Source organism: Vulpes vulpes, chromosome 11 (genome assembly GCF_048418805.1).
Source record: "Vulpes vulpes isolate BD-2025 chromosome 11, VulVul3, whole genome shotgun sequence".
Lineage (NCBI taxonomy): Eukaryota > Metazoa > Chordata > Mammalia > Carnivora > Canidae > Vulpes > Vulpes vulpes.
Window position 1 is genome coordinate 58,949,933 of NC_132790.1, and position 27,686 is coordinate 58,977,618.

Below are 27,686 nucleotides of genomic sequence, written 5' to 3' on the forward strand. Positions count from 1 at the left end.
TGGTTGCTTTACTGACTGAGCTACCCAAGCACCACTAAGTTATTATTTGTAAAATGCTTAGTTTAGTGCCTGCTATGTGCTTGTTAAATATGTATCAATTTGGATGGCTCACAAATAAAAAGCGTCAAGGCAAAAAAAGCACATGTGTCAGAGATTGTTTGGCTGCTAGAAACATAACTGGAGTTCTTCTCTTATGTAAAAGTTAAAAGAGAAAGTATATATACATTTTGGATTCTTTTCTGCCCTACTCTCCATCTGTGCTACTCCACAGTGAGTGCACACTCCGGTGTGTGTGTGTGTGTGTGGGTCTGTGGTTGTCTTTCTCACACTCTACCCTCCCCCAACTGCCCCCCCCCTCCCGCTTTAGGTTCCCTTACCCTGCTTACTCTTGTGGGGGAGGTGGAGTCATGAACACGATACCAGATGCTGTCACTGGGAGCCATAACCTTTGGGTCTCTGGGCCCTTCTTGGCTGCTGTTGGGCAGCAGGTACTCAGCTAAGTGCAGGTCAGCCCTTGGAGGAAGGCAGGGCTAGGGGAGCCTCAGGCAGGAGCCTCCAAGGAACAGAGCCTGGCCACTGGCTAGGGGAAGGCTGCCTCTTCTTTAGGCAGACTGGAGTCTGGGCAGTAAGGGAGAACACTACGCATGCCTCAGGTGGCCACTTCTTAGGCACCGAGGCTTCTGGGAGGAGGGTACACCTTGGCATGCTGACAGCAGGGGGGTGAGGTAGATGTGGTAGGTGGGTGGCATTCCTTTCTCACTGGCCTCCAATGCCCTTTGGTTGGGGCTGGGCACCTGCTTCTTGGGGGGGGGGCTGCTGAGGGGCTTCAGGAGCCGAGGGTAGAGTGTAGCAAGTTGCTGGTTGCTGGGGTTCGAAGCTCCTCTGGGAGATGTTGGCTAGGCTGGATGCACGCCAAGCCCAGAGCTCTGGGAACCCCAGGGGAAGCATGGCCACACCAGCTCCATGTCCTCCTGCTGAGGCTGTGCCTTAATCGCCCTCACTTTTGCATCCTCCCAGTTGTGCTTCTAGCCCATCACAGGCAAGATCCCAGTCTGTCACAGGTAGGATCCCAGTAGGCTTTCCCTGTTTCTACCCAGCACAGAGTGGGCTGGGTCCAAGACCAGCTGGACTGGGAAATCCTTCCCAGCCCTTGTCCTCAAGCACCAAAACTGGTCTGTTTAGGGCAAGCTCTAGAATGGTGATTCAGAGTGGAGTATGTATTTTTACTTTTCTCAGTGGTGGTGTGTGTCTAGGAGTTGGTTTCTCTGCCCACCTGGGCTGAGGGCTTGGAGAGTACTGGCACCTTCTCTCCAACAAGGTGTAGGTAGTCCTCTTGGAACCTAGGGACTGCCATTTTGGACACTGGCACTTGTATACATGTTCCTTTGGAGACCAGCAGTTGAGTTGGCTGTGGCTCAGGGATGGAGTGAGCCACTTGCCCAGGTGTCTGGGATGTAGGCTGCCCTTGGGCCTAAGGCAGCAAGTATTGGGGAGGGGGGACTGCAGGCACCCCATCTTGGGTGCACAGCTTCCTCTCCTGCTGGGATAGGTGAGTGGGTGGGGGTCAGGGGAGCCTCCTGCGCCTGGGTGCCCTGGCCCTGTGAGCATGCGTGGGCAGGACTTCTGTGTCTATTAAAAGACAGAGGCTGCCTTGTGGTTGGAGTGTTGCCAGAGGCTATAAATAGCTGAGTGTGTGCAGAAGCAGAGCACCAGGGAGGAGGGAGGAAGGGGGAGGCCCTGGGTTTCCAGCTGGCAACAGAGCCTGAGCTCGGTATGGGAAAGGCATGGTCTCCCAGTCTCCCTAGGTCCTTCATGAGCTCTGAGTGCAGAGCTTTTGGAGGCATTGGTATGCACAATCCCTGCTTGGTGGGCTGGGAGCCCTCCTGGGGGCTTGTATGGTGAAGGACTGTTATCGGCAGCGGGGAGGGGCATGGCTCTTGATGTAACAGCTAATGTGCCAGGCACAGTCATAACCACTCTTAAAACGCATTCACTGATTTGGCTCTGGAACAGCCCGAGGAATTAGGTGCTCTTACCATCCCCTTTTCACACACGAGGAAACAGGCACAGAGTGGGTTGGTAATTTACCCAGGGTTGCACCACCAGGGAGTGTTAGAGACAGGATTTGAACAAGTCTGGCCAGCTCAAGGCTGCCTTACTCTTGGTTGTCTGTAGGAGGATTTGATCAGATAGGGGGTCCAGTTACATCCCAAGCCCTTGGGTCTTACCTTAGAACCTTGGAATTTGGTGTTCCTAGCCATGTTCACTTAGGTCCTGCCCATGGTAGTGGCCAGAGGGCCTTTGCTTGGTGAGTGGCATGAGGAGAGGAGCTGGGCCAGCCTTTTGCCACCGTTGATGTTGGTACTCCTCACCTTGCACAGGGGGTTTTTTGCTTGTTATCTGCATGGAAATGAGACCTCCCTTGAGGACCCTCCATCTTAGGCTGCAAGACCATGCCTTGAGGCCATGCCTCCTGCCATCCCTTCCTTCCAAATCCTGCCCTAGCCAAGTGATAACCATGTTCTCTTGCCTGTCCATTGGTCCTCCCGTCCATCTACCTGTCGTGCGTTTGGAACTGGTTCTAGCACTCAAGATAGTCAAGGCTTCTGCCTTTATTAGCTTTGCAGCTTATGGGGGGGGGAAGGCTGACATTTAAAAAGTAATCATTGAGTACATTTATAATGTTTTATTTCTCAATAGGAGTATTCCCTACATTTTTTCTTGGAGGTTGTTTTTGGTTAACATTATTTTTACACTTTTTGAATGTCTGAAATATTCCTTTAGAAATACTAAGCAGCTTGAGGTGGTAAATTATTATTTTTTTAAATTAAATTTTAAGATTTATTTATTTATTCATGAGGGACACACACACACACACACACACGGAGAGAGAGAGAGAGAGAGAGAGAGAGAGAGAGAGAGGCAGAGACACAGGCAGAGGGAGAAGCAGGGAGCCTGACATGGGACTTGATCCCAGGTTTCCAGGATCAGGCCTGGAGCTGAAGGTGGCGCTAAACCGCTGAGCCACCTGGGCTGCCCGAGGTAGTAAATTAGATGATGGATGAAACACAAGGACCTGTGGAAATAGATGTTTGCCTAGTCTCTAGAGAGAAGAGCCGGCCTTCCAAGGAGAAAGTGGGGAGCATCATGCAACCAGAGGTAATAACTTGTGCCAAACCCAGAAATGGAGCATATTCAAGGGCCTGGCAATGTGCTGTGACGGCAGTGGGGGAAGCAAGGTTGAGGAGGAGGCAGCACCCATATCTGCAGTTCACCCCATCCCTTCAGGTTTTCCCCTTAAACTGTAAGCCTTATGCTTGACAATGGGCCTGGCTGGGGGAAGCCATTGTGTACCCTTGCATGAGCCCCTTTTGTAGACCCCGGGGCCCTTGCTGTGGACCTGGCTGGGTCCCAGCTGCCTGGGGCATTGGGAGGCCACTCTTTTTTCTTCTTACCAGTATTCTTGGATGCAGAGCCATGGCTAGACCCTGGCATTGATAGGATGACATTCTGAACCCTCGGTCCTCCTCATTGGAGCTTTGAGATGTGCTGCTTGCCCCTGGCCTGTAGAGGAGGCTCTTATCCCTGCAGGGAGGTACAGAAGGGGTGGGATGACTAAAGAATGATCTGCAATGGGTGGCCCTTCCCTCCTGACAGCAAGTCTTCATCCTTCTCCCTGAGCATACCGTGGCATATCAAGTAATTCACTCGCGATGGCCACTGTGGATGTGGAGTGAAGGATGATGGAGGCTTTGGTTTGTTAGGATGCAGGTCATTTAGTTAGCTCTTCCCTGGGTTGGTGTGGGGTCTTCTCTCCTGGCTGTTCCAAGCCAGCCTTTCAGGCTGACAGTCAAGAGGGTTCCTATGTGCTGGTGGGCTGGCTGACTGACTTTCCATGGGGGTGACTCTGACCATCCCTTCCTTCTTCCTTCCTGGGATACGAATATCAGCTGGGGGTGGCATCAGGTCACTTGTCCACAGTAGGCCCAAGAAGAGTGGAGAGGTTTGGTGCTAGTTTCCTTTTGAGTGTCAGTGTGGTTTTTGACAGCGAGGTTGATCATGTGTGCCTGTAAAGAGGCCATGGCAGGACACTCACAAATGGCATTCTGGAGAGCTCTTCAGTCCAGGTGTCAGGGTGCAGGAGTACCTGTTTCCTGGGAACCTCCTTTGGCATCTCCTTCCTCCTTCTCATTACAGGGCTTTGGGGGGTGCCCTCATTAAGGGCAGTGGGGCAGATGGGAGGGCTGGGACAGGTTGCCTGGGAGGGGTTGGTGAGAAAGGTAGATTTGGTGAACGGTTGAAGGAAAGAAGTATTTGAAGGGGCAGTCGGGGGTCAAAGTGTTTGGCCACCAGGATGGCACTCATGCAGGGGTTGGAAAGAGGGCACAGGAATGGTGGGGAGTATCTTCAAGGGGCCAATCCCAGCTGGGAGGATTATCTGTTATCACCGCTTATTACTAGCCAGCTGTCCTCCTGCTTGGGGCACATATTCCCCCATGGTGACTCTGGGAGCCTTATCCTGATCATGCTGGCCTGATTCTTAGGACCTTCTTCTGCCCTGCTGAGCACCAGGTAGTGTTGCTGGGTGCAGGAAGGACACTGGCCTGGAGGGTCCTTACATCCCATTCAGTCTGGATGGGAGGTGGGGACACACCAGCAGTATGTGTCTCCCTCTCCCTGGGGTGAGGCAGACAGCAGCAGCAGGAAATTGTCTCTTGGAGTGTCTCCAGACATGGTCCCCTGAGGTCTGCAGTCATAGTCATCTGAGATTCTGTGGGATGGAGAGGGCTGGACGTGGAGGGTGATAGTGGTTAAAAATATAGTTTCTGCCTCCATTTCAATTGTCCAGTATGGGCTGGACCCAGAATATGTGTTTTTAGCAAACCCCACCCCCCCAACACACAGTGATTCTACTGTACCCTGGGGTTTTGACGGCTCCTCTGTTTCTGCTGCTGCTAGGAAACAGTCCCTGCCCCCACTCAGGACCCTCAGGCATCAGTGGGGCCCCTTTCTGTGTGTGTGGCCACCAGCCTGACTGTCGGATACCCACCCGCCAGCCAGCCTCCCTCAAGGTGGTAGGGGCCCCAAGATAGGTGCAGAGGTATGTGGGATGCTCAGTCCTCTCACCTCCCGGGCTCAGGTTCCGGGCGCGGGGAGGCCGAGACTCGGGAGTGCATTTACTACAACGCCAACTGGGAGCTGGAGCGCACCAACCAGAGTGGCCTGGAACGGTGCGAGGGTGAGCAAGACAAGCGGCTGCACTGCTATGCCTCCTGGCGGAACAGCTCTGGCACCATCGAGCTGGTCAAGAAGGGCTGCTGGCTGGACGACTTCAACTGCTACGACAGGTGTGTTAGAGCCTGCCCTCCCCTCCTCCTTACCCCCCAGTCCGGCTGGAGGCCTGCCTCTTGCTGCAGTGCCCTCTGGGCCTCAGGATGTGAAAGCAAGTCTGGCATTTAAGGGTAGGGAGAGATAAGGGCCTCTCCAGACATCCTGGTCGAGTAGGGATGGTGCCAGGGTCCTGGCTTTCCTGCCCCTGTGTGTACTCTGCCCTAGTCCAAAGGAGGGTTCTTTGTGTGGACCCTTGGCTGTCCCTGCCCAACTTTGGGTCCCACTTCAGGGGAGGTGGGCTCACACTGTCCCCTGATGGTTTCCCATGAGCTTCTCTGTCAATGGGAGGGTTGGCTGGGCAGGCCCCAGAGAGGCTCTCATCCCTCAGCTGAGGGGTATGTGGGAAACTGTGTGCCTCCAGGCAGGAGTGCGTGGCCACCGAGGAGAACCCCCAGGTGTACTTCTGCTGCTGTGAAGGCAACTTTTGCAACGAGCGCTTCACCCACTTGCCGGAGGCTGGGGGCCCGGAAGGTGAGGGCTGCGGGAGGGCAGGCTGGGGCTCTCTTTGGCCCTGGAGTGCTCATCACTGCTCCTGAGTTGGGTGGGCAGTGGCTGCAGGGCTCTCTGGTCTGGCCCCTGAGGTGTGTGGGTGGGCGGGCTGTATGACACAGGGCTCCATGTGTCCCCCAGTCACGTACGAGCCACCCCCGACAGCCCCCACCCTGCTCACGGTGCTGGCCTACTCGCTGCTGCCCATCGGGGGCCTCTCCCTCATCGTCCTGCTGGCCTTCTGGATGTACCGGCATCGCAAGCCTCCCTACGGCCATGTGGACATCCACGAGGTGAGACAGGGCTGGCACAGGGCAGGGGCAGAGGTGGGGTGGCCGGACCAGACCCTCTTAAGTCCTCCATGTCCCCCAGGACCCTGGACCTCCTCCTCCGTCCCCTCTGGTGGGCCTGAAGCCTCTGCAGCTGCTGGAGATTAAGGCTCGGGGGCGCTTTGGCTGTGTCTGGAAGGCACAGCTCATGAATGACTTTGTGGCTGTCAAGATCTTCCCACTCCAGGTGAGTGTGTGAGGGCCTTCCAGGTCATCCTCTGTTGTAGCTTGAGCTGTCCTCCCCCCAGGGCAGTCCGGGCCTGTGCAGGTGGGATGAGAGAGAGGCAGGCCCCACTGAAATTTTCTTGTAGGGCTAGGGTAGGGCTTTGGTTTCCAGGGGTTTGTTTCTGATGTCAGTTCTGCAGAGGCCTTGAGAAACCAGGCTACTCCAGCAGTTGCCCAGAACACTTAGCAGAGCCAGAGCTGGCTCTGTGTCTCATTTGGTGGGTGACGCTGGGCCACTCACTTCCCTCCTTGGACTTCAGTGGCCTTGTTTGTAAATCAGGTGCTAGTCCTAAATGATATTTGGGATCGCCGTTGGCCTGTGTTCCAGGGCCAGCTCAGTCCTGGCTGTCTGCCTGCCCCCCTTACAGAGATGAGGCTGAGCAGGTCGGGAGGAGGGGTAGTACGGATAGCATGGGACGGCGGTTCTGCTGCAGGGTGGGTGGCAGCAGTGGCATTGAGCTGCATCCCTGCCTTAGGACAAGCAGTCATGGCAGAGTGAGCGGGAGATCTTCAGCACGCCTGGCATGAAGCATGAGAACCTGCTGCAGTTCATTGCTGCTGAGAAGCGAGGCTCCAACCTTGAGGTGGAGCTCTGGCTCATCACGGCCTTCCATGACAAGGTGAGTCATGCTTGTGGACAGGGGCTCCTCAGACAAGGTGGCCTTCCACCATAAGGTGACCCTTCCTGAGTGTGGACAAGAGTGTCCACAACGAGAACTATGGGATGAATTCTTATGAATGAGCACAGAGACTTCATGACAAACACCTTCTGATGCCCCCTCTCCCAGCCCCTCCTGGCCTCACATACCTTCCGTATCAATACCAGTCTCCCGGGAGAGGGGCCTGCTGTTGGTCCACTGAGCCCAGAATCCTGTGCCCAAGTTCTGTGCTGTCTCCTACAGGGCTCCCTCACGGATTACCTCAAGGGGAACATCATCACGTGGAATGAACTGTGTCATGTGGCAGAGACAATGTCAAGAGGCCTCTCATACCTTCATGAGGACGTGCCTTGGTGCCGTGGTGAGGGCCACAAGCCGTCTATTGCCCACAGGTACCTAGGTTAGCACTTGGTGTGGGGCTGCAGAGAGGGCTGGAGAGTGAGAACAGGGCTTGGGGTGGGCTGGGGAGGGGTCCCTGCTTCGTAAAGATGCTTGGCAGCTTGTAGTGGGCCCAGCTGGCCCATCCCCTGCCTTCACCTGTGTCCTGGGCCTGGTATGGCCTTGAAAGCTGGTTTCCTCATGCCCTCCAGTGGCCGCATGAGGAAGTGCTGACTCCATTACTTTGGCTGGAAGGTTGGTTCAGCTGTTCTCAAACTTTTTGGTTAGGACCTCTTTACGTTCTTTTTATTTTTATTTTTTTCCTTTTTTTAGAGAGAGAGTGTGCACATCTGTGCATAGTGGGCTGGGGGGCAGAGGGAGAAGGAGAGAGAGAATCTTAAGTAGGCTCCATGCCCAGCTTGGAGCCTACATGGGGCTTGATCTCATGACCCTGAGAGCATGACCAGAGTGGAAATCAAGAGTCAGATGCTTAACCAGCTGAGCCACCCAGGCACCCCAGGATCTCTTTACATTCTTAAAAAGAACTTCTGTGCTTATAGGTTACATCTACTGATATTTGCTGTTAAGTGTTAGAGTGATGATGTCACATGTATGCAGCCTCGGGAGAACTCTTCTCCTGAGAGAGTGAATTTACAAAAAGACAAATAATGGATCATGAATGAAAATAATTTTGATCTTGCGGTTCCCCTGAAACAGTGTCAGGGACTCTGGGGTTCTGGGGCTACACCTTGAGACCACTGTATTAACTGGTCATTGTAGTCCTCACTAAACAGAGGCACTGTTCTGAAGGCGTAGAAACACCAGGCTGTGTCAGTCTTGTCACCTGAGAGAGAGGTTTTAGACACTTGTCGTCTGTGAGACAGGTGGTGTGTTCCCGGCCTTGTTGCATAGAGGAAGGAATAGTAGTGCACGGAAGTTGAGTATTTTGTCATCATACTGAGTTTAGTGTGGTTTTGTGCCTACAAGGGAGGGGAATGGGCCGTGGACTCCCAGGATTCAAAGCTCGAGGGCCTCTTGTGGTAATACTGTCAGTGACGCTTAAGGTTGACGGTATGAAGTTGCGGTTTTTGTAGGTCATAAATGGTTGAATGTTGACTCTTCTGTATGGTTCACCCTAACAGTAGTGCACAGGACGTGTGCCAGATGGCCCCAAGCACGTGTGCTTTACTACTCGCTGAGCTTAATCCTCACAGCGAGACTGACACAGACAATGGGGAGATAGAGGACCAAATATACCTCTGCTATGAGAGGCAGAGCTGAACGTACCTGCCAGTACCCTGCTCTCCCCTGGCACCAGCCCCGCAGGGGCCTGCACGGAGACCTGGGCAAGTTCATTAAACTTGTCACTCATGTCCTGGGCAGTGTACATTTTTCCCAGAAGATTTAATCCCGGGTCAGTATGCCTGACTTCGCCCCCTCCAAGAATGCAGAGGCTGGCCTTTTATACTGAAGGGATTGGAATGGGGTCTGGCCAGCCACTGTGGTGGGTGTGGCTTTAACAGCAGTGGTAGAGGTGCAGTGAGAGATTCTCACATTGAGAGGGGTGAAGGGTGGTGGGAGGGTGTCCTAAAGCTGCCTATCTGCTCTGGGATAGACCCTGCTCCTCAGAGAGGATTAGGTGGCCTGGTCTGTGGTCTCTGGGGGCTGGGAGACCTGGGCTCCAGGATCTTGGCGGTCAGGGTGGGAGGCCAGGAGCAAGGACCAGGGTGTTCACCTTCCTCTTGGTCCACTTGTCTCCACAGGGACTTCAAAAGCAAGAATGTATTGCTCAAGAGTGACCTCACAGCCGTGCTGGCTGACTTTGGTCTGGCTGTTCGGTTTGAGCCAGGGAAACCTCCGGGGGACACTCACGGGCAGGTACTGAGCCTCCAGGGGTGCAGGGGGGTGCCAGCATGGAGGTGCATGCTGCCCTTTTGGTGCCCGGCTGCCAAGGGTCACTGTGAGCTTGGAGCTGTCTGAAAACTCCAGGAATAACACTGGTCTTCGCGATGGGTCACGCAGGGCCTGGAGGGCATGGAGCCTCGAAGTCTAGTCGGTTAGACAGACACAGCTTCCCTATTGGGGTTAGTGCTCACCCTTGTAGGCTCTATGTTTCTTTCTTTTAGTGAAGTTGTTAAACAATGTAAAATAGAAGGAACTATACTAAGAAACCCAAGCCCGAGAAAACGTAACTGAAACTTAAACCTGAGGAAACCGTCCTAAGACAATTGCTGTAAATATTTTTAAGTATTCTTCAGGCCCTCTGTTTCTGATCTTCATCTTAGTAAAACTTTCACATGCCATCTGGGTAGCCCCTTGTGGTGCTGATGGAGCAAACAGGCAGCAGTTCCAGTTTAGATGACTGTGGTCTTAAGTGTGTGATATTTTTAAATTATCCTTGAGGCATAACATGTACACCATGACCTCTTGTGACCTCCCGTGAACATGGTGACTCAAGGGTTGTCATCCCTGGTCGTGGCCTCTGATGCTGCCATCCTGGCCCTTTCTGGTACACTCAGGAGGTGGCTCTTGTGTCCAGCAGTGAGTACATTTGTGCATGCCTCCCCTGTCCTCATATAGGTGGGCACGCGGCGGTACATGGCTCCTGAGGTGCTTGAGGGAGCCATCAACTTCCAGAGAGATGCCTTCCTGCGCATTGATATGTACGCCATGGGGCTGGTGCTGTGGGAGCTTGTGTCCCGCTGCAAGGCTGCAGATGGTGAGTGGGATGGGAGCCCCGAGCATCCAGGGTGTGGGTTGAAGAACAGTGAGCCCTTGTGGTGACCCCACTGGGCTCGCTGTCACCCACAGGACCCGTGGATGAGTACATGCTGCCGTTTGAGGAAGAGATTGGCCAGCACCCATCACTGGAGGAGCTGCAAGAGGTGGTTGTGCACAAGAAGATGCGGCCTACCATTAAGGATCACTGGCTGAAGCACCCGGTGAGGGGCCTGGGTGGCAGGTGACTGCTGGGGAGCAGAGAGGGGAGGCCCTTGCTGTGTGACAAAGACTGGAGATCAAGGGGGTGTGGACAGAGAGAGAGAGAGGATGCCTCAGGCAGCAGGATAGTCTCCTCATCTCCTCCCTGCTCAGAGGCCTCCCTTCTACCAGGAAAGGGTCTGGGGAGGTTCCAGTCTCGGCAGGGAGGTGGCTCTGGGTTTGGGCCCAGAACTGATGGGGCCTGACAGTCAGTTCATCAGGGCCCATGTTGCCCCTATATGGAGGGGAACCCATTGGGTCTGGGCCTGACATGTTTGAATCCTGGATCTGCCAGTTAGTAGGTGGATGGCTTCTAGCACATTGTTTTATTTTTTGAGGCTTTGTCTTTTCAGGGTAACACTAGATTTAACTGGTCATTGTAAATTGCTTGGCAGGATACCTGTCATATAAATGTTTAGTATGGATTAGCCCTGATTAAATATTCTCTCTTCTCTGCCTTCATTATTTTTCCGGGACTAAGCCACATGGCATCTTGGCTCCTCCAGTCTGGGGAGATTGTATAAAGACCCCAGCCATATAAACTGTTCCCTATCTTGGAAGGACACTTGCCTTCAGCTCTGTTGAGCTGCCCCCCCGGTCACCTCTGGGTTCATTCAGTCACAGGACAGTCTTGAGGCCACTGGACGCTAGCGGTCTACCATGCACACCATTAGGGGTCAAGCTGGTGGGACCAAGTTCAGCTGGAGGGCTGCAGATGGGGAAGACAGACTTGTGGACACAGAGACTGGGCCAGAGTCTGGACCTTCTGCCTCAGACCTTCTCAGTCTCCCAGGGCAGACATACTGGGGTGGCTGGGCCAGTTCACTGATGAGGAGCCCAAGGTCCAGAGAGATCTCAGTGTGGCCTAGCACTGAGAGGCCAGAGAAAAGGGCATTTGCCTTTCCTGGTCCCATTCTGTGTATGTGCCGGCATAGGGTGTTACACCATGTGATATGGACTCTCAGGAGGGGCCCCGGGGTTGTGGGGAGTACAGTGGGAGGAAGCCCTGTTCCGGTCCCTACTGTAACTGAACGTGCACTGTGGGCCCTGACATGATTAGGATTCACGAGTTTGTTTGTTTAAATGTCACTGCCCCAAGGCAAGCAGCTGTGTCTGCCCTGGGAGGAGCCCAGCTTCCCCACTCCATCTTTCCCTCCGTTAAGCCTGTGGAGGGAGGCCAGTGGGCTTGGGATGGTGGCCTCTCCGAGGGAAGGCCACTGATTCCCGCAGTCTCTGCCCAGGATTGGGGCTAGCGGGCTCTGTCTGGTCCTCAGGGACACCTCAGGTTGGCCTGTCCCCTGTGCTCATCTTCCCTGTGGGGCACTCATAAGGCTGTCCTTTCCCCTCCTTACTGATGTGCAGGGCCTGGCCCAGCTCTGCGTGACCATCGAGGAGTGCTGGGACCATGATGCTGAGGCTCGTCTGTCTGCAGGCTGCGTGGAGGAGCGGGTGGCCCTGATCAGGAGGTCGGTCAACGGCACTACCTCGGACTGTCTTGTCTCCCTGGTGACCTCCGTCACCAACGTGGACCTGCCCCCTAAGGAGTCGAGCATCTAAGCCCAGGACACGAGTGGATCTGAAGAGGAAAGAAAAAAAAGTTGTGTTTTGTTTTGGAAATCCCATAACACCAACAAACACATAAAATGCAGCTGCTATTTTACCTTGACTTTTTATTATTATTATAATTATTATAATTATTATTATTAATATTATTTTTTGGATTGGATCAGTTTTTACCAGCACATTGCTCTACTGTATCGCAAACAGCGGACATGTCAGCAGGCGTTGAGGTGCTGAGCTGTGAATGCAGAACCAGCGCCATGCTGAAGAGCCTCAGCCACCTCCTGTCCTTTGGGGTTCATTTTTCCCGCTTTCTCTTTATTTGTTGTCTCAGAATCTGTGACACAAAGAAACCCATCTCCTGTCTTAGGAAACTTAATGCTGCAAACTCTACCTAGAGGAACCTTTGAAGACTGTTACATAAGAACACACCTTCCTCAGAGGAGGAGTCCCCCCAGCCCTTGTTCCCCCACTGCCCCTTATTGTTTTTCTCCCTTTTTAGACAGTGAGTTTCAGAAACAGCAGATGTGTCTTTCACGGATTAACGGGTGTTGTCCTGACTGAGGAAAAACGGGGATGAGAAGGAGGATGGTTTGGACCGGAGTTGGAAGGGGAGGGCAGAGCTGGGGATGGGATTTGGAGCAGAGCTACACTGGACTTGGGCACATTCGGAGCAACATCCCTTGTTAAGATGCTACTTCTCAGGTAACCAGGAATCGTGGGGAAGGACTGTGTGGGGGGCCGAGCATTAACAGCAAGAGCGGGGTTTGGAGAAAGTCTGAAAGCAGGTGTGGCTCTAACCCATCTGTTGGCCCTGACCAGTTTTTTCCCATTGACTTGGGCTTGGGCGTTGGACGAAACATTTTCTCTGCCCTAATTTTAAGGTTAGGTAAGGGTAGAAATCATCATGGCTTAGTGACCATATTCTTCATAAGACAATGCTGTAATTATCTGTAGTGGAGGAAGAAGTTCTAACACACTGATTCCTCCCGGAGCAGTTCAGGGAAATGCCCACGGGCGCCCTGCACAGCCAGGTTAAGAGGGTTCCCTGGGCAGGGCTGCCACGCCTGCTGCTCTGAAGACCTGAGGGTCCTGCAGTGCTGGCTTTGCCTTGTGTGGTGACATTGCTGTCCCTTTCTGTGGCTCGTGCACATGGCTTTCTCCAGACCCCTCAAAGAGGTGCATATTCAAAAACCGTTTCTCTATTATGCCATAACCTTGCTCTAGTCAGTGAATGTTCCTAATGCTGCTGTTTCAACATTTGAATTTTTTTAATTTATGAAACATGCAAATTTTTTAAAAAAACGAAACATACATCCACATAGACACACATGCTTTGCAATGTGGCTTCCGAGGTTTAAATTTTGAAAAGTTAAAATAATTAAAACTTCACGACCACAGACCACCTCAAACCAGAAATACCTCAATTTTCTACTTGTGTAAGTTTTATTATATATTTTATTAGTTGTGTTGTCTCGTAGTAAGTATATTTTAATGTAAGTTGGCTTTTATGACAAGAAAGTTTAAAAGAAATAGAGAAAAAGAAAAAAAAGTTTGAGTCTTCTAGGGAGTGCTACCATTTTTGTTTGATAACGCCCCCTTGTAAATAATTGTCATCAACTGTAGATTGGCTTTCTGGGCCGTCTGGGCATTCATCATTCTTGTTTGTGAAGGCTTTTCCCTCTGGGTTTCTTAAGACTTTTATTTAAAAACTGGATCTCTTTCATCTTGAGGGTAGGTGAGGCGGTGAGCGATGGGGAGAGGTTGACCTGGGTGAGAACGGGAGAGGAGTGCCTCCTCTTGACTTACATGGAGGTTTAGATCTTTCCCTCAACTGGATTGGTTAGTGTTCAGAATGACAGGTAACCCCACTTTAACTTGGCCAGTGGTGGCCCTTAGACGTGCTGGAGGTAAATTTCCTTGAGCAGCAGCGATGGCGGAGGAGGCTGGTAGTGTCTCCATGAGTCCACACTGTGACTCTGGGCAGTCTTTGAGAGAGTGGAGAGTTCTCACGGCACCCTGGCATCACAGTCTGAGGGTGCCTGCTCCCCACTGGGCACACTGGGTGCGTCTGGGGCTTGCCCCTTGGCTGTGTCCCTTTACTGCATGTCTGGGCACAGGGTACTGTGGGAGGTGAGTGTGTGTCCCTCTCAGAGCTCAGTTTTTGTTTCAAAGGTCAAGCTGTGATCTGGCCAAGGTGGTTACAGGGACAAGATTTTGTTGGGTAAGCTGTGTTGTCTTTTTTTTCCTTTTTTTTTTTTTTTTTTAAATTATTTTGTGCTGTGGTATTTTTCTTCCCTCGGAATAATTTTTAACAGCAAAACAGGCCTTACAGCAGTTGCTTTTCTTTTCCACTTATTTCTTTAAAAAGCTTTAAAATATTTATTGAAAAGTGCCATATCTAATTTCTTTAGCTTTCACCTCAGGCAGTGCATCTCTACTTTTCCAGCATCTGCTTTTCAACCTCGGCAACAAATAAACCACTAACAGATGTAGCTGATTCACCACAGGAATGATCAGATCCCTCATCCTGCCCATCGTGGAACACTAAACCCCTGCCTCTCCATTTGGTTTTAGATTTCCTCTGGATGATTTTTTTGTCTGGCTTGATTCTTGTGAGAACAAGTTTTTGGCCTGGCTGTGGAGGGTTGAGCTGTGGCATTGGTGTGGGACCTGCTTGTCCAGATGCAGTACAGATGGGGCTGGCCTTCCTATTGGCCTACAGGCCTTTTATCTGGATGGGCTCCCTTTTTGCCGACCTTGTGCTCAGCTGCTCTGGTGGCTTTTGGGCCTTGGCACCAGAATGAAGTGTCTGGAGATGGTTCCTGTGTGGGCTGGCCCAGTGAGGGGAGTCTGAGGAGTGCCAGTCCTTTGGGCTTCAGGCTGCCTCTCCCTTGTGCTGTGGTATAAAATGCACCCATTGGGCAGTATCCCTGCCTGCTGCTGATGGCAGAAGAAGGTGGGTGATCTTTTTCCAGGGTATGCCCTTGGGAGCCTGGGATGGGTCTTTTGCACCAGATAAAGTGTCTGTCTGTGTGCTGTCATGTATTCTTTGGGGAGCAGCAAACCATTTAGAGATCTGGTTTATGTTTATTGGGTTGTAGGGCCTCTGTCTGTGCTCTTTTCCACAAAGATTTCATGTTGTGTCCACTTCTGGGGAGCTCAGAAAACTAGCTTCTCCCCTCCCCCCAGCTCTTGTAGCAGCCTGGTAGGAGTTGAATATCATTTTGCCTGTTACTGGGAGAGGCTGCCCCATCTAGGCATCTAGGTTGGGAGAGTGGCCAAGCCAGAGGAGAGAGGTGGCCAAGGATCCTTGCTCCTTCCTTTCTAGTGTTCTATCCACACAGGCTCCTGGCTGTGGGGTGGGCTTTGGGAGAGAATGTGTTCTGTTTGAAAACACCCATGATCACTGGGAAGATACACTGAGCCAGAGAAATACAGGAATGATCAAGAGAAGGAGGAGGTAAGTGGGAAACAGAGGCCACGGTTTAACAGTATCCTGCAAAGAACTCTTGATGACGGTCCAGAGGCCTTGGACGTAGTCCTTAGGGGCTGGTATCAGCAGGTTTTCTCCTGGGACCATTGGTCCCTCCCAGGAGTCCTTTGAGTGAGGTACTCAGGGTGAGGGCTGTAGGTGGAGCGTCCTTAGGAGGAAGGAAGATGTGGCTGTGAAGGGAAATGGTGAGCATCATCGGCCTGTCATCAGCTGTCACTCTTCAACATGGTCTGCTTGTCCTTCGTTGTTCAACATGGCTCTGTAGGTGTAAGTGCCCAAAGGGATTAGTGATGCCTGGAGAGGAGTTCCCCATGTGGGCCAGCTGCTTCTGACCCAGAATTCTTCCCATCTGGACTTGGGCATGTGTGCAGGACAAGAGAGATTTTGTTTAGCTTTGAACATCTTCAAGTGGCTTGAACCCCCTACTCCCATATTCTGAGCCCAGTTAAGAATCTCTCCAGTCTTCTTGTCATGGCTGGTCATGCATGCCTTGCTTTAAAAAGCAAAGCAAAGCAGGTGATCAGCACTTTCCCACTCTGTCACCTTTTTCTCCAGCTGCCATGTTCTTGAGCTCCCTGCTACCCTGACACCCTGCACTGAGTACTTGAGCTGTGTGTGTGGTGTTTCTTTGGTGGCAAAACTAGCTGCCTTTGTGTGTGTATGTGTGCTGTGTGGGGCTCAGGCCTGTTACGTGGCCCCTATGCTCTGAGCCATAAGGGTAGAGAGACAGACTGGGTGGCCCTCTTAAAAGTGGAATTTTGCCTTTTATAGGATGTAGTGTAAAGTTCTCAGCACAGACTGGTAATACAAGGATTTGGTGGTTTTTAGCAATATAGTAAGCATACGTATGTAAGTTTTTAGAATTGGTACTATAAGTGGAACGGCCAAGAGTTATTCCTGAGAACTTGGCTTGCTAGATCAGTATCTGAATTGGAAATAATTTCCTCTAGCTAACTCAGTTTGATTGTTAGTCCCAGCTATCTCAGTAGCCTTTTGGGTTCTTAATGGTTCATCTTTGGAGAGATAGCCAGGCCTGGTTCACGTTTTGGGGGCTCCCTAGACCACACCTTTCCAAGAAGCACAGTGAATTTACTCATCTATCTGCCCTACCCCCAACCTCCCCCCTACCCCCCCATCCAGGGTGAGCAGCCAGAAAGGAAAGAGGGCAAGGTGGCTTTTTCTCTTCATTTGGGTGCCATGAATTCCTTGGTTAGGGGCTGTTTATAAAAGCTGAACTAATAAAATAGTAGCTAATAAGTGTTCAACCTAGTAATGACGAGTTTAAATCTTGATCAACAGTAATGTTTTAGGTAAAGAAACAGGCCTAGTAATTCAGTTGATGAACTGTTTATCTTCTCAGTCTAGATTTAATGAATTCAGGATTATATGCATAGTTGTTTAAGTAAGATTCCTGGTAGATGATTTGTAACCAGCAATCCACCTATGAATGTATCCCAAACCTTTAGAAGGCTTGGAGAAGTTTTTTAAGATAATGACTTAGTTTTGTAGCAAAACGAAATTGAAGTTTAAAATGCCCCCTTGGAAATTAATTCAGCTGACTCAGCTACATTTTTAAAACAGTTGGGTCCAAGAGACCCATGAACTCATCAAATAAAAGTCCAAATTCTCTAGAGGGATATTTTGAGTATTTCTATTTTATACTCATTTGGGGGCCATTGTAAACTTTGGTTTGAACAAGATTTTGAATTTAGACAATTTACCACTATTTAAATTGTACCAAGCTTTTACATTTTTGTGACCATATCTTCCAGGTGTGAATGAAGGAGGATGTTTTGATTGTGGTACTCCACGTATCCCTGTAGTGCCAAAACCAGTGATACTTTATTTGCTCCTATGGCAGCTTGAGGAGATAATACAAGTGGTTTTTCCTCATGAATTAAAATGCATAGTTTCTAAATGCCAGTATGTGGTGGTGGGCCCTGTGCTGCCTTTCCTCTCTGGGAGTATCTTTGAACTGTCTGGGGCCTACACAATTCTGAGAGCCACTGCACACCAACCACAGGACCCCAGAGAAGTATATGCTTGGGCACATGTGTATGCAGTTGATTATTCAAACGCAGGCTCTCTGGACATCTGTGGGAAAGTGTTACATTTATTTGCAAAGTTTACATTTTTGAGCTCACAGTTATGAAAAGTATGACCCATTATTAGCTAATGCTTTTTAGGCAGGTGAGGATGGGTGTTTTGTATTTTGCTTTGTTTTGTTTTGACAAATGGATGAGTTCTGTCTTGAGTCCTGGGAATTTCTGCTATTGGTTGGGCATAGGATTATTCTCTGTTTTTCCCAATCACGTTTGCATTGGAATGTTGTTAGGTAGCATTGTAAATAAAAGAATAGGTTATATAATAGATATATGACACTTGAAATTTTACTTTAAAAAATCTATAGCTCTACATATATATTTAGTTATATCACCTGACAGATTCTTCTGCACAGTGTGGAGATTGTTTTATACCACAGATTATTTTTATAAAGTCTAGTGAGTTTGAATGGGAATGATTTTGTAATCAGACTAATGAGCTTTACCTTTCAGGATAAATGTACACTGGAGTGTGAGTGGTGTGGAGCTTTTACCTAGTGTTCATATGGATTCTCATGATACACTGGCAGATGGGAGGCCATTTATGGGTCTTGTTTGGCCAAAACTCCACCTGAAGCTGTGAGGGACAGTGATGCTTCTGCTCAGCTCCCTGCAGATTGGGTGGCAAGGGGCTGAGGAGAGGCAAGAAGAGCCTGCGGTATGTTTTACATTTGTGCTTCCTCCTGAGATTTCTTCTGAACAAAGCGTTCTGAAGTTAGAAATGAGTTTGTGAATTCCTATTACAGGATGTAGTCATATGAGAGTGTTTTGAGGAACAGAAATCATATGGGAGTGTAGATTGGAGCAGGTTGGGATGATTAAGATTCAGGCTATAAACAGTTAAAATGAGAGTTTGGTGATTTGAGGAATCCACAAAACTGAATTATCTAGGACCAAATTTTCCAGTTTTCAGGACAGAATTTCCAGTTGACTAATTATTCAGAATAGGAGGGTGGTGTGTGGACACAGCAATCAAGTTAAATGGTGAGCTGCCAGGCACATTGTGTCTTTTCTGGTTGGGGCCTCTTGGACACAAGAGTGCTTGGGGCAGCTCCCTGCTTTCATCTATTGCATCACAACCAGGAGTGCTCTGAGGAAGTTCAGAGCCCCATACCAGAGGGCATCTTCCAGCTGTCACATAGCCCTTCCTGCTCTTCCTAAAAAGGTCAGCATGACTACCACGATATGGGAGGTGGTCTTCATGTTATTAGCCTTTTTATTTTGGGGTAGAGAGTACATGGCTATTTGGGTGAGCCTTTTGGATGGTGTGATACAGGGAAGGTGAACGTCACTGCCAGTCCTGAGGCCCAGCTGAAGGCCTGTCCCCCGGCCCTGGGCGGCTGCACTCAGAACTATACTGGTTGGGACAGTTTTGTCAGGAGAATCCCTGATGTGTCATTTAAACGAGCTGTGCTTTTTCTTCAGTTTGGTTCAGAGTGAAGTTTTACACTTGACCCCTTTTGTACTTTGGATAAATATAGTTTTAGCAGGTCCAGTAGCACTCGAGGAACTAGCCTGTCATTCCTTTCCCTGCTCCTTGTGAAAGAACATTTCTCTGCTTTCCAGCCACGTGTCTTGGAATGTAATTTTGTTGTGCCTTTGTTTTTGTCACCTGCCTTCCCCCAAAAGCAACTGCTGTAAGCTTTTTTCTACTTGTCTTTTCTAGCCCAAAACCCTACCTTTTTCCTTTTTCCCAGCTGTAATTTCTGGATGCAGTTACATGCTCCAGGTATTTGAAGAACCAGTTACCTCAGACCTCATGTTGAACAGTGTCACCATCTGGGTCCTCTCGATACTGCAGGCTTGTAACATACACATGCAGGAACCCTGCCAAGTACGGGCACTTATTTGTTTTAAAGTTAAACTCTTCCCAAGGACTGAAAAGGGGGCTTCTGGCAAGCTCTTCACTGCACTGTGGTGGGATAGGTCTAGAGTGTCATCTGAATGGTGCTTCCTGGGTTCCTCTCTGAATTCTGCCATTTTCAGTATTCTCGAGTCTGAATAGGCAAAGTGATTCAATTGGCTGGTCTTGCACACAAATCAGTTCCAAAGATGAGCTCTTTGTAACACATTTCCAGTCACTACAACTCAAATGTGTAGAACATTCCTTTAAATGGCAGGATTAAAAAACCCACCATCCACCACTGTGCATTTTGGGAAGATGTCTGTAGCATATGTTGCTGTGAAATTAGGCCTTGCGGGATACGGCTGTTTGTCATTTTGATGTATTTTAAATAAATATATATATATATATTTTTAAAGAGCCTTTTTTACCAGTTCAAAAAGTTTAATTAACCAGCAGTCACCACATCTGAATTTTTGTCTCTGGGGCATAGATGGCAGACCAAGATAAAAAGTGGTAACTCAGCCATAAGAGCGTGGGATGCCTGCCTGGGCTGTCCTGCTGACCATGGGATGCCAAGGTCAGTATGTTCCCAGTGTGTTCTGATCAGCCCTCAGAGTGTTTGGTCTCTGCCCTGATCAGTGGACTGTTGACTTCAGTCCCTGCAAGTGCTTTAGCCCAAGTGGGGTTTTCTCAGAGCACTGCCACAAGCTAAGTGTATGTTTAGCCAAATAATTTCTCCATTAAGGGAAAAATGCGCTCATTCAAATGTTACCAGCAATGACAGAGATGAGAGTAGGAAAGATTAGGCAACATCGGGGTTTTGATTTGGAAAGTGTCCAGGTCACTGTCAAAGGCCGTCTGAGAGCCAGTGATCACAAAGATACTCTTAGGAGACCTCATCTGGAAGTGTTAAGACCTCCTGTGAGTGGAGGGATTGCTAAAATGCCAGCAGCTTTTTCCCCCCATTTTTTTTTCTAGAATTCTGTAAAAATGCAAAGAAAATTGGGTGGTACTTAAGAATTGAGGGTGAGGGTTACCGCAGAATAAAAGCATACTTCTAGATTTCAGTTCCATACCACAAATCCACACAATGCCATTTTTCAACTGTACAAAAGAATCTGCTTATGAATTTGACATGATCTTAGTGGTAGCGTCAAAGGGCCGAATTTTTCACCTGTTAATATTTTTCCACATTTGTCCTTGAATCTGAGTAACTTTACAGTACTGTAAATTTAACTTACATTGAGTTTGATGTCAATTCTTGTGAAAAGAGCTTCTGCATGTAACAGATACACAGTTAAAGAACACAGCAGAATACAAATTTTGCAGGATGAATTTTGGAACCAACAGAAAATGTCACCTCTCATTTGCCATCTTTATGTATCAGTTTTATGAGCTACTTCTAAATTTGTACATTATGTGTAAGGAAAAGAAGGAAAACCCTAAGACTCGTCTAACTTAGTGGAGAATATGTATGTCGGGTTTAGGATGGATAGCGAAGTCTTACTGAGCTGTGTTATCTGACTTGTATATAACAATTGTAATTAAAAGTCTGGATTCACCTGTTTCTTGCGGTTTAAAACAATGAGTAATTACAAACTCTGGAAATGTGACTAGTATATGACTTTAAGGCTGTAGAAGTGAGGAAGCTCTTCAAGCACTAAAAATAAAGACTTTTAGTTTTTGGCTCAAATTCAGTAAGTACTGTTTGTATACCAGGATATGTGAGATGTAAATGTAATAGGTCACTTTTCACCCTTGTAGCTATAAAATAAAAATTTTGTAGAACAGAAATAGCTTGTACTACTGAATTAACAAAAGTTATACTAAAGTATCATGTTAAAAAAAAATATATATATATACACACACACATACACACACACACACAGAGTTAAGCTTGTTGCTGTTACCCTGTCTGGATTTGAAGAGTGTGCTGATATATATATATAAATATATATATCACACACATACATATATATTATATACACGCACACATCTAAAATGGCCTAAAGCAGACATCCATGTAATTACAGTTGCAAAATGAAGACATTTTGGAAAGAACATTGTATCATAGTTCATTCATTTGCAGTGGATCTTTGTTCCTTTTTACTGTGGTAATTTTAGAAATGAGTGTCAAGTTTGAAATTAGATCTGCTAAGTTGGGGTTTTGCTGCTTGAACTCTGCACTGGGTCCTCAAATAAACCGATGTGAATGTAGTTTTTCCCCCTGTGTGAAGAAGCAGCCACACCCCAACAGAATAGGAGGAAAAATCTAGAGCTATTTCAAGTTTTATCTTTTTGTATATGAAAATAAAATAATAATAATAAAACTACCCTGTTGTCTTTCTTAATCACATGTCAGGGGATTGAAGTTTCTTTTCATGGGAATTAGAAATAAATACAGTGGTGTTCTCCACTTACAGGGCCGTGAGTTCCTGTTGGGTACACATGCAATTGTTAATGGATGAGTGCCTAGTCTGTCATGGTCCTGTGGTCCTGGAGCTCAGCACAGGTCTTCATTTCTGCCCTTCAGAAGCTCAGGACCTAGTTGGAGACACTGTGGGTTTCTCCTAAATGGACTGTCCTGGGACCCGGGGTAAGTTCCTGTATGGGAGGGGTATCTTTTCCAAATCTCCCAAGATTCTGGTACCTCCCCACCTACCCTGTCCTATACATTGTGGACAACCCTGAGCAATATTTTTGTAAGTGTAGCAGAGAAGCCTAGAAAATAACTTATTCAAGGCTACTGCAGAATAGAGGCTCTGTCATTTCTAAACATGGCTGAGTATCCAGGTCACTTATAAAAAATATAGTCATGGGGCACTACCCCAGATCTGAATCAACTAGCCAGGTCTCATGTTTTAGAATTCCTGACTTACCTCACGAGATGAAAACATGGTTCCCTGTTAACAAAATAACGAGTCTCTATAGCCTAAGAAAACTGGAAAACCCCAGAAATTACCTCGCTGCTTTCTGTAGTAACACACAGGACTTTTTTTTGCCTTTGACTAATATTTGCTAAACCAGCTTTGAATCCTTCTTCTGGTAGGGTCAATGCCTTTTTATTCATGCTTTAATATGAGAATTAACCTGTTTGGAACTCTCAGAGAATGAAATTTGATGAAGGCACTCTTTATTTAGGGACCAGGTGTCCAGCTTTGGACTATTTCTGCTCTCTCAGATTTAGATAGTTCACCTTTTATTAGTGAGTGGCCATAATAAGTGCAGAGAAGGAGAGGAAGGCTGGCATTGTTGAAAGAGGATCTTACAGCTAGAAATGCTGGAAGGTTGGTTGGACCAGAGGGTTTATCTGGTCACACTTCTCCTTCAGCAAGGGAATTCCTTCACCAGAAGAACCTGGACACAGAAACTGATTTCTAAAAACAGGCTTGCTCAAGTGAGCAAGTAGGAGAGGGTTCAGAGACCATTAAACTTGCCCTCCCACTCCTTCCCTTAATCACTGGGTCTGGATGAGGAAAAGTCACCTACCATTTCTCTCTCGTTCTGGTGTTTAACCCACCACGACGCTTAGGAGGGCCTTGAGAAATACCCCTTAAATGAATATATCTATTTAGTAAATTCAGGTAGAAGCTGCTGAGGTGGCTTTGAAACCTACAGGTATGCCCATGTTGTATAATTGTATTTGGTGGGACTCTTGGTTGCAAATGACAGAAACCGTAAACAAGAAGGGGGTTTCACTGGAAGGATCCTGGGGCAAAGGGCCAGCCAAGTGTTGGCCGAGTGTTGGGTAAAGGTAAGCCACTTCCGGGCTTCAGGAGTCTTGGCAGCCAGGGTCACCACATTGCAGCCTTTCACTTACATCTCAGCATTTCTTCCACTCTTGCTCTGTGCAAGACCAGATGCATCTGCTCCTTTGTCCACTTAGCATGAAACAAAGCTACAGATAGTACCAGAGTTTCATATGTCACAGCTCTGCCACCTGAAGAGACTCTGGATCCACAATCCCTGGATAGATTCTACTTGACCTAGCCTGACCAATTAGGGTCAGAGGTGCAGGGGATTACACAGAATGACTTTATAATAGGTATTCCTGGGTAGGGACGTAGGCCCATGAAACTGTCAAAACAAGACAGTTCTTTAGCTGGTTGTTAGAAAGGGCCTCCTGCTTAAGTCCATGTGGGGTGCTGCAGATTGTGCTGCAAAATGAACAAAAGCCATTTATTTTGAGCACGAGTGCCCCAAACATACCCTTACTCTGCCAGCAGGCCTTCAGCAGTCTGGATTTTATATTCTAGCAAGATAAAATAGGACTAATAAAAAATTGCCAACGTTTACAGAGCACTTAATGACATGATTCTTCCCTAAATGCTTTACGTGGTGGATGCCTGGGTGGCTCACATGGTTGTGTCTGCCTTCAGCTCAGGTCATGTTTCCGGGGTCCTGGGATTGAGTCTTGCATCTGGCTCCCTGGTAAGCAGGGAGCCTGTGTCTCTCTGCCTGCCACTCCGGCTGCTTGAATGTGCTTGCTCTTTCTCAAATAAATAAAGTCTTAAAAAAAAAAATTACATGGTGACCTTTAATCCTCACAAGAGCCCTAAGGTCTAATCATCTTCATCATAATTACTTTTGCTTATTTATGTATAAAGAGTATTTAGTGTATATTTTTCATATATGATATTATTAGCATTCCTATCTAAAAGAGGAAACAGAGCCCCTGAAAGGTGAAGTAACACGCCCAAAGAGGAAAGTAGTGGAGTGGGTGTCCAAACCCCTGCACTCTGATTGGAGTAGTGTCTTGTCAAGACACTCCTTAGGGAGGTGCAAAGCTATTTTCACATAGGAAAATAGGACTTGTATGCTGTGACCTCAGAGCCAGGTGTCCTGAAGACATCAGTGTGGCACAGGATTTGGAATCAGACCTGAGTGGGATTGGCGGCTCTGAGGCCCTCGGGTAACCACGTGCAGTGTTTACTCACCTGTCACGGGGGACTAAAGGTATTTTCTTCTCAGGACCGTATGTGCACACCACTGCGCCCTCAAGTGCCGTGCCTCCCACTCGTCACCGGATCCAGGGAACCAGGGGTGGGGCGGGGTGGGGCGGGGTGGGGCGGGGTGGGGGCGGCTTCACTCGCGCCTCCAGCCTTGACAGCAGGGGGCTCCCGAGGCCCTCAGCGGGGAGGCTGTGCGCCTGCGCTCCGCACATCCGGCGTCTCCAGGGCGGGTACAGACCCGGCACGCCGGGTTGCGCATGCGTGCCTCGGTCCCGCGGTCGCGATTGGCTTTCAGGCGTCAGAGCCGCTGTGCGCACGCGCGGCTGCGGAAGGCAGGTGCGCCGGGGGCGATGGCTGCCAGAACTTTTGCTTCCCGCCTCAGAGGCTCCGGGCGCTCTCTGGGCGTCTTCGTGGCCGGAGCTGCGGTGGGCGCCGCGGCAGGCGGGTTCGCGGCCGTGCAGTTGCTCGAGAGGCAGAGCGCCGGGGCGGCGGCGGCAGTGAGGGAGCCCGACGGTAAGTCCGAGGGCCTGCGCCTCCTCCTCCGGCCGGGTCTCGGGCTGGAGCCCTACCCCCGGCGCTCATCGCCGCCCCGACCTGCGGCCGCGGGCCCGGGGGTCCTCTGGTCTTCCCGCCGGGCCTCCCCGCTCCGCTTGGGGCCTCGCCAGCCTCCTGCGCGTCCCTCTCCGCCTTCATTTTCTCGTCTTCTGCCCCCGAAGTTGTCCCCTGTGTGTTTCCATGCCTGGGACGTCCATGGGGTCGATAGTTCCACAACAGCCCGGAGCGTTTGTCCTCCCCTGGCACGAAACTGACAGTACGCGTGGGTGAATGGATACCTTAACGCCTGGGGTCAGCGGATTAATCGGCCTCATTTGTCTCCGTCCAAGTGAGGAGTACCCGCAGTAACCCTAAAAATGAATCCATCAGGTTATTTTATCAGCAAAAAAACAAAGGGGGGGAGGGGGGCTGATTCGGGGAGAGCAGAGGACTAGCGAGCTATGGCAAAACCGGAGGCAGGTCGAGCGACCCAAGGAGAGGAGCTTTATGCAGAAGCGGAGGCAGTTGGGGCAGGTTGTTTTGAAAAGTCTATGGGAGAAAAGTAGCAGTTCAGGGTGATGAGTTTCTCGTTGGCTGAGTGGCAGGGGTGTCAACTTGTAGGATTTGTACTATCCTTGGGGCCTCTAGTCTATGATTCTTTCCTCCTGACAGTTCTTCTGTCCCGGTCTGTAATTCACAGTTTTTCTGTAATTGACTTGGAGTAGGGTGGCTTCCCCCTCCCAGCCTCCCCTTCTAGCTTCCAGAGCCCACTTTCCTGAGGTTTCTCTATTCATTTTCACACCTGCTAGCCCTTCTCCAAAGTATATAAATCCTCACGCTACCGGGGGTACCTTATATTTAACAATGAAAATAAGCTCATGCTCATTTTTTAACTTTCCCTGACATGCAGATTTTACTTGCTCCTTCTGATACTTCGCATCTAGCAAGAGAACTACTGGGGTAGGTTGAAGACCTGGAGAAGGGATCAATAGAGGATTATTTTGAAGCCGATTCCTTGTTAAATGTGTGCTTGGTTTCTCCCACTAGGAAAAGTAAGACCAGTTTTACTGTTTTGCCGCAGTGCACATCTCTTCTTCAGTTCCAGAACGATGGATGATAGTCTTTTAAAATATTTATAGGGGATCCCTGGGTGGCTCAGCGGTTTGGCGCCTGCCTTCGGCCCAGGGTGTGATCCTGGAATCCCAGGATCAAGTCCCACGTTGCACTCCTGGCATGGAGCCTGCTTCTCCCTCTGCCTGTGTCTCCGCCTCTCTCTCTATCATGAATAAATAAATAAAACCTTTAAAAAATAAAATGTTTATAAAAGGCTGTGTTTTGTCCCCACTCTGTCTTAAAATGTAATGAGGAGGTAGGCTTTCTCCCATTAAATCATATCAGTGACTAGTAATGATGGGTTTTTCTTTTGCTGCCTTTGAATACATGGTACTTTGTGGGGCAGAGATTTGGACATTTGATGTGAAAGACCAGTAAGATCAGGTCCTTATTTAAAAGTTAATGGGATAGGGATCCCTGGGTGGCGCAGCGGTTTCGCGCCTGCCTTTGGCCCAGGGTGCGATCCTGGAGACCCGGGATCGAATCCCATGTCGGGCTCCTGGTGCATGGAGCCTGCTTCTCCCTCTGCCTGTGTCTCTGCCTCTCTCTCTCTCTCTCTCTCTCTCTCTCTCTCTTTCTGTGTGTGACTATCATAAATAAATAAAAAATTAAAAAAAAAAGTTAATGGGATAGCTGCAGTTTATTTTGTTAAAACTACATGACTGATTGTAAGCAAAGCCTGCTATCTCTTTTCTCTGCCTTGGAAATAATTGCAAAATGAGATCTGATGGATTAGACTTTTGAGCCAGTCCTTTGTAAGTCTGACCCCTCTCCCTTTACTGAGTTTTTTGTTTCTAGTAAAAGTTACTAATTATTTGTTATTTTTGTCTCCCTCTCCCCATTTTCATTTTTAGGTTCTGCAGAAAAGTCTCTCTTGGAACAATTTGGAGTCCCTTTAACTGGAACAGAGACTAGGCATTACACTAATCATGCCTTGTCTTATGATCAGTCAAAGCGGGTGCCCAGATGGGTTCTTGAACATATATCCAAAAGCAAGATAATGGGTAGGTGGTTAGAAGTAAAGGCATTGATGAAAGGTATTTCCAAATTTAGAACAAGAAGGATTATTGATTCAACCTTTTTCACATTACAGCACATTTAGAAAATGATGGTGTATGTTAGCTCACTTAGATAAATGGACCTACCTAGTAGCCAAGGAGCTCCAGACTTCCCAGCTTTCTAAGGGGCTGAGAGGATCAATCAATATCTTGACATATGAGTTGGAGGCTCTGTCCTAAATATTACTACAACTAGCACTATTCATTAATCTCCACAAATAATTTAAAAATGCCTGCCACATGTCTGGCACTGTGTTGAGCTTTGGGACCAGAGCAGATAGACTCTACGTTCTTGGCACTTTGAGGTATGTGGGGTGTGGGTTGACCTATCAAACAAATAATCATGAATGTATAATTATTATTGGTAATAACTGTTCTAAAGGACAAGTGATTGCAAGTTGGGTTAGTATAAATAAGGAACAGTAAAGAATGTGATGAGCGATGATGTAGGAGAACCTGATTTTGATTAGCAAGGCTTCTCCAAGAAAGTGGCTTGGAGGGTGTTTGGCTGTTACCTGGGCACAGGAGTTGAGTGGTCCTTGGATTGTGGACAAGAGCATTCTACACAGAAAGAA

The 27,686-nt window shown here is 48.9% G+C and overlaps 2 protein-coding genes and 1 long non-coding RNA gene across 4 annotated transcripts in view; 2 read left to right on the forward strand and 1 right to left on the reverse strand.

The window, feature by feature from the left end:
• The window catches only part of ACVR2B (activin A receptor type 2B), a 33,039-nt gene extending 19,477 nt beyond the window's left edge, over window positions 1-13,562 (forward strand). Inside the window, exons 2-11 of one of the 2 annotated variants that reach the window (XM_072726482.1) lie at window positions 5,141-5,348; window positions 5,753-5,862; window positions 6,022-6,173; window positions 6,253-6,396; window positions 6,911-7,054; window positions 7,337-7,485; window positions 9,235-9,349; window positions 10,052-10,190; window positions 10,283-10,413; window positions 11,813-13,562. In XM_072726482.1, the coding sequence (XP_072582583.1) occupies window positions 5,141-5,348; window positions 5,753-5,862; window positions 6,022-6,173; window positions 6,253-6,396; window positions 6,911-7,054; window positions 7,337-7,485; window positions 9,235-9,349; window positions 10,052-10,190; window positions 10,283-10,413; window positions 11,813-12,007 (1,487 nt within the window). In that variant the 3' untranslated portion in view covers window positions 12,008-13,562. The remainder of the gene's footprint in view (window positions 1-5,140; window positions 5,349-5,752; window positions 5,863-6,021; window positions 6,174-6,252; window positions 6,397-6,910; window positions 7,055-7,336; window positions 7,486-9,234; window positions 9,350-10,051; window positions 10,191-10,282; window positions 10,414-11,812) is intronic. The other variant, XM_072726483.1, reaches the window with a different exon arrangement.
• Window positions 13,563-14,244: 682 nt separating this feature from the next.
• LOC140594439 (uncharacterized) lies at window positions 14,245-24,591 on the reverse strand. Its single transcript, XR_011995228.1, has 2 exons — window positions 24,392-24,591; window positions 14,245-15,765 (listed from the first exon to the last, which is right to left on the reverse strand). It is a non-coding gene; the product is annotated as an uncharacterized lncRNA (long non-coding RNA).
• An 82-nt stretch (window positions 24,592-24,673) lies between these two features.
• Window positions 24,674-27,686, forward strand: part of EXOG (exo/endonuclease G) — a 30,574-nt gene continuing 27,561 nt past the window's right edge. The window contains exons 1-2 of the mRNA XM_026001000.2: window positions 24,674-24,919; window positions 26,908-27,057. Of these exons, the coding sequence (XP_025856785.1) occupies window positions 24,757-24,919; window positions 26,908-27,057 (313 nt within the window). The 5' untranslated portion in view covers window positions 24,674-24,756. The remainder of the gene's footprint in view (window positions 24,920-26,907; window positions 27,058-27,686) is intronic.